General features: G+C 37.2%; 1 protein-coding gene across 1 annotated transcript in view; it reads right to left on the reverse strand.

Moving 5' to 3' along the window:
* Positions 1-6,478, reverse strand: part of LOC107564536 (collagen alpha-1(XI) chain-like) — a 91,899-nt gene that overhangs the window by 50,780 nt on the left and 34,641 nt on the right. The window contains exons 11-16 of the mRNA XM_016249639.1: positions 4,923-4,997; positions 4,426-4,509; positions 4,108-4,164; positions 3,006-3,059; positions 1,964-2,017; positions 213-266 (exon numbers count right to left, since the gene is read on the reverse strand). Coding sequence (XP_016105125.1) covers positions 213-266; positions 1,964-2,017; positions 3,006-3,059; positions 4,108-4,164; positions 4,426-4,509; positions 4,923-4,997 — 378 coding nt within the window. The remainder of the gene's footprint in view (positions 1-212; positions 267-1,963; positions 2,018-3,005; positions 3,060-4,107; positions 4,165-4,425; positions 4,510-4,922; positions 4,998-6,478) is intronic.

Consider the following 6,478-nt stretch of genomic DNA (forward strand, 5'->3'; position numbering starts at 1 on the left):
AGATGTATTATGTATGCCACCTTTTTGCTTTTTCAATGTCATGCCACAATCCTGAAATGAACTCATTAATTCAAAATCAGTAATTATATAACACAGTCACACAGTAACAAACACTCCCCATTCCCTGCTTTCAATACAAATGAAGCAGTTCTGAAACCTCAAGCAGTGCTAACTGTGTGAAAGCGGAGGTTTTGAGTCAGAGGTGATTTTACCTTGGCTCCCGATTCTCCAGGAATTCCTCTGGCTCCATCAGCTCCATTTCGGCCCTGTAAAACCAAGTCGCATTATCACCCTGATGTTATGTGCTACGAGCAGGTTAATGCGCTTAACATATGTTTTAAACAACTGCAGAATCAATGTGAGAGAGGAGATGACGTGAAGCAAGTGAGACAGTGGGCTTCTTGCGTAGAGAAGGCGTCTACAACACGTTTGGGGATTGAGTAATTGTGGCAATTTGACTAATTTAAAATGAAACTGTGAATAAACTGTGTCAAAGGAGAATCTGACGTTTGGCACTAAAAACTGGCAGATGTGGATGTGAATCCAACAGACATATGTCATTCAGTTAAGCTGAAACAGGTAAATTAAGGTCGAGGCTAACAGGCACAGACAGTTTCAAGGAAAATCTGGTGCGCGGTTGGAAAAAAAAAACAGTGGGCTTCTTGCGTAGAGCCTTTCAGCTTCACTTTGCCAGAGTACTTCAGCAGCAGTGTTGCAGATGTATTATGTATGCCACCTTTTTGCTTTTTCAATGTCATGCCACAATCAAACAAGTATTGGAGTAAATGTAATTAGTTACTGTACTCAAGTATCTTTTCGGGTACTTTGTAGTTGTACTGAGTATCAAAGATATTAGCAACTTTTACTCTTTACTTCACTACATTTTGAATGAGTATCTGTACTCTTTACTCCACTACATTTGAAATGAGTGTTGCAGTTACACATTACATTTTGCATGGACCTAGCTTTTTCTGCAGCAGTTTATTTCAGCTACAAAAGACGTGATATTGCCAACTACAGAGCACTGAAAGTACTGCATTTTGCCCTTACTCACCCAAACTTGTCAACAAGGCTAATTTATGTGAATGCGAGTTCCTTAGCAAGTATTTGTGAATCACAGATGTTTTATATATGAGATGAGGACATGACTGCAGCCGGCAATGAAGCCCAAACCATCACATGCACTGCAAGAAGGCTTTTTAATTTTACTTAACATTATTTTATTTATCCATTATACTGAAGATACCTTTTTGAAATATGTTGTTTTTTGTTTGTTTGTTTTGTTTTGTTTTGTAATTTTGAGGTGTTCAGTTTTATTTTGGTTTTAGAAAATAAACGTGATTGCTCTCCTCACAAATCAACTCTTTCTTGTTTTTGTTTCATGCTCTCTGTGCCTTGCCCTGGACTTTTATGTCACTTCCTGTCTCCCGTGGTGTTTGTAGTCAGTTAGTCTGTTTGTTCATTGGTTCCCCTTGATTAGTCTCCCCAGGTGTGTCTTATCTTGTTAAGCTTGTTAGCCCCCTGTGTATATAGCCCTAGTTTTTCTTTAGTTCCTTGTGAGTTGTTGAATGTAATGGTTGTCTGTTTGCCAGTCATTCTGTTCTTTGTTCCCTTTGGTTTTTTGCCTTATTGTTTGTTCTAGTTTTTCCATGAAATACCAGCACATAGATCCTTGCCTCTGCCTGTTTTCCGCAGCTTCTCCACAACGTTACAGTTTTTCACTGGGATGTCTCTTTGACTAGTGCATCTTTGAGCCGATAAGTAAAATACTTAAGTACTGTTAAAATTAGATACTCTAAGACTTTAAACTCAAGTTGTTTTGGAATTGGTGACTTGTAACGTGTAGTGGAGTAATTTTCACTGTAAGGTATCTGTACTTTTACTCGAGTATGTTTTTTTAGGTACTCTTTACACCTCTGAACACTATCAACTCACAGCATGAACAGATTTTTCCAATTCTTACCCTCTTGCCTAGTTTTCCAGCTGGTCCAGTAGGTCCTTGAAGTCCTCTTGGTCCCTTAAAAACACACAACATTCTGTAATGAAAGCGTACTGCTAAATGACAAATGAAAAGCAGTGTTGAAAATTAAGTAAAAGTAATTGTTAAATTGTTATTTTTTATGTAATGTAACCCTTCAAGCCTAATACTTCTTCCTCACCGTGAGCTGACTGAGACTCTCCCTGCTCCAGAGAAGAAGCGCATATATATATTTTTACACTAGAAAGTGCTATTTTACTGCGGATGTGTGTTTATCCCCCAGCATATTTTACATTCAATTGCATATAAGCTTTACCATGAAAAGAAGCACGCTAATTGTTATGACAGCATTAAAGCTTTCAAATCTCTGATGCAACACCCTAATTATGTTAATTTATCCACAACAAATAATGACTACAACTGGATTCCACTTTGCTTGCTTTTTGTCATTTAAAAGCAGCATTTTTAGAGACATAATTTCGGGGTGGGCCTAAAGAAAACATAGTCACTGATAAGCACATCTTGTGTGTATATATATATATATATATATATATGAGTACATAAAGTTTGGGGTCAAAAATTTCAAAAGTTTGGGTTTGGAAGATACAGTTTTCAGCAGCCATTACTCCAGTCTTCAGTGTCACAAGATCCTTCAGAAATCATTCTAATATGCTGATTTGCAGCTCAAGAAACATTTCTTACTCTTATCAATGTTGAAAACAGTTGTGCTGCTTTTTATGGAAACCATGATACATTTTTTTCAGGACTATTTGACAAATATCAAGTTTAAAAGAACAGCATTTTTTTTCAAATCAAAATATTTTGTAGCATAATAAATGTATTTACCGGCACTTTTGATCAGCTTTATTGGATTCTAGCTAAATAATATTAATTTCTTTCAAAACTTTTGAATGGTAGTGCAGATGGTAGTGAATCTGAGGAATACTCATATCATTTTTCTATAAATTAAGATTACAATTAGGATTAAAGCTGTTAAAACAGGTTGTTAAAATGTAGAGGCAGTCACCTGTGGGCCAGGATCTCCACTTTCCCCTTTAGCACCAGATGCACCAGGACCCCCCTGAAACACACACATACACATGAGTTTTACGTCTCACACACCTCTCTAAACACCAATATCATATGCGTGGAGCTGTGTTTGGGTCACACGCTGGCTACCCAAAAACATTCCTCAGCCATTGCTTTTAAAGGGCATTTGATTTGGAGGCAGAAAAGCAGAAAAGAATGAGAGAAATTCTAGTGGCATTCTTTTATGATGCATCTCAAGAGGATGAAATACAGAAACACAAAAATGACAAAATAAATCTGAGAAGGGAATGTGAAAACAAACTGCAGACAGTCTGAAAGCACATCAGTACCAAAGAACTGTTCATTTTCTGGACATAAATCATAGCGAGATGAAAGTAACACATGTTCCTATCATTGTTTGTGTGATGTCAACTGGAGGGAATTGGATTCAAATGGAAGACACAAGAAAAGAAAAGAGACATTCATGAAGGTAAATTTGCATGCATGTGGCTTTTAGATCATGTTTATTTTCTGTGCTCTTCTGTGCCCCTCATCTACATAAAATAAATAAAATGTCAATTAAAAAAATATAATAATAATAATAATAAATTAAATGCATTTAAATTGAACAAGCATCACAATTCCTGAACTTTTTATTCACAACTTAATTTCATTGGCTGCAATATATTTAGGTTTGTAAAACTGTTTTTAAAATAATAATAATAAAAAAAATACAAAATCTGATTGACACAAACACATTGGAAACTGATTAAAGCATTTTCCAAATCTAACATCACCTATTCATGCGATTTATTTAATTCATGTTTTTTTTATAAATAGATATGTTTTGCTTTATATTAATATATTTATATTTATTGGTGCATTACAATTAGTAACTAACTAATTAAATAAATAATAGCAGCAAATGTTGGGTAAAAAGATACAATTTGAAAAAATTTATTCAACATATGAAGTGAATGTAGTATGAACAGAACATTTTTATTTTAAAACAACATTTTATTTTGTTGAAAAGGAATAACTTTGTATAATTGTTTCCCTCAAATTAAATTGCCTATGCCATTTAGAAGTGGTACACTTACTACAGGGCCGGAACGTCCCGTCAATCCCATTGGACCAGGTGGTCCCCTCATAGTCAACTGCCGCAACAAAGCAAATGGTCAAAACAAAGGTTTGCAAACCTGACATTAACAGCAGTAGAGTACATAAGTTGAGTTCATACGTGTTACTGGCAACTGATCCATTTCCATGTACCATACAGTGTTATGAGAACTATAAACCTTAAAACTATAAAGTCTTGGTTTTAACAGTCCATTTAAACTTGCTCATATTCATTATCTGCATTGTTTCAGCCAAAAAAAAAAAAAAACCTTCAGGGCAACATGAACAAGGGTACACACCCGGGTCTGGGCAAGGATGGCTTGGGCCTGAGCTTCTTGTGCCGTCACCACTGGACCTTTTGAAGCTTCTCCACCAGCGCGGAACTGTCAGAGAAACATCCACAAACACAGAAATCGCAAGTTTATTTCAGTACTTTTACTGCATGCTGGAATTAAAAGGGGCCACTGGAGTCCCTACGACATAAAGCGGCTTCAACGGTCTTGTCATTATGGGTTTGCATCTGGGCTGCAAAGTGCCAGTTTGTATAGAGTTAATGTAGACTGTTTGGTGTAGCGTGAGTGCAGTGGGGTTACAGGGTGGGGTTAGGGCCTTTTGCAGCTGCAACAATTCATAACCTACTTGGATGTTTACAATGATAGTAATTTGTCTGATGTTAGAGGAAGTGGCCATTTGCAGCTGATTTTGAGATATGTTTGGTGGTTTCTCTAAGAATGTGGCCTAGAAAATCTTGTCCTTAATCAGAATCATTGGAAATGTATGGGTTGGACGAGCTTACCGGCAACATGAGGATGGTGCCAGAGGGCCCCGGAGCTCCATCTGCGCCTGGCAAACCAGGACGACCAGGAGGGCCCTGAGAGAAGAAGAGAGAAGAAGAAAACAAGGAGGGAGAACAGAAGGAAATGAGCCATAAAGTGTGTGGAAACGAATGTGAAAATGGCTGTACAAAATAGAAAACTACTGGCATGGAAAGAGATTCTTTCTTTAAAGTTTAAAATACACCAATCCGCTCATGAGCAAAGGAAAAATACTGTAGGATCATTTTAAATTGTCGGTTAGGTCACCTAAATCTACTCAAAATCCCTAAACAGTCCACAAAAACAAAAGCTTGACTAAATTCTTTTGAGAAAAATGCTGTCGCAAATTGCACCTAAACTGCGGGAGATTTCCACAGCGTTAAAAAAAATAGCTAATGTGCTAAAGCCCATCATTATCCCATAATAATACACTTAAGTTTATTTCGCTTTATATTTACACAGAGGTTTATGTATGTTTTGTGTTGTTTATAGCTCCTGTCATTGCACTGTTTATTTGTGTGTGTGCTCGTAATGTAACTGACACCCCATAAGAAAAGCGGGGAGGACTATAACACATGCACACATATGATGGAATGCTGCTAGGGTAGTTTTGGGAAGAGATCTCTTTAGCAGGCATGTCACGCTCCTCTTGTAGATGGCTCACTTTAAATTGTTCCCATATGACGGTGTAATTGTGTGAGTGCATGTGTGTGTGTGTGTTTTAAGGCTGGGCAAACGTCCTTTCTATGTACCATATACACTGACACCTAGCGCACATGTGCTTCTGTATATAAATCAGTGAGGATGTGCTCTGTAAAAGGGTCAGACTATCAAGGGAAGTGGCCATCGTTGTTAATTAGGCATTTTCAGCTACAGATTTTGCCCTTGTACGAGGAGGAAATGATGGACATCAAAGCGAGTGGTAAATCACTTCCCCTCACAGACAAAAAGCCCTTTGTGCTGGTAGACGTAGGTCAATAATGGTGAGAGTGCTCTCTGTTTCCCAGAATGCACTGCAAATGTTAACTCTGCGGGAGGTGAAGAAGAAGAGGCCAAACTAAACCACCGTAAAGAGGAAAAAAATCCAGCTGTTTGTTCATTTCCGACCAGCTTTTCTCTGTGTACTAGTCAACAGAGCGCATTTACTATTCTGAAAAATGGTGCCGACATAAGGATCTATGGGAGAATGAGTATGTGTTAATGTGTATGAGAGGTTATAAGGTCTGCTGTTCCTCTGGAAGTGTTATTAGAGTGAGGATTTATAAGCAGATCTGGTTTCAACGTGGCCTCCCAGGTCTTTGTAATACACACACATCTGCTCATTCACATAGTTACAACAGGCTGCTTGCCATTGGCTTATTCTCTTGATGCTTTAAACAATGTAAACTTTACCATTGTCTTTATGTGGAAGTAAAAAACTACTAACTCCTCTAATAAATTGAGAAAAAGGATTGTGAAAGTTCTGACAGGGCTACCTATAACTGGTATATATATATATATATATATATATATATATATATATATATATATATATATA

The sequence above is a fragment of the Sinocyclocheilus grahami genome, unplaced genomic scaffold, assembly GCF_001515645.1.
Source record: "Sinocyclocheilus grahami isolate Dianchi unplaced genomic scaffold, SAMN03320097.WGS_v1.1 scaffold945.1, whole genome shotgun sequence".
Classification (NCBI taxonomy): domain Eukaryota; kingdom Metazoa; phylum Chordata; class Actinopteri; order Cypriniformes; family Cyprinidae; genus Sinocyclocheilus; species Sinocyclocheilus grahami.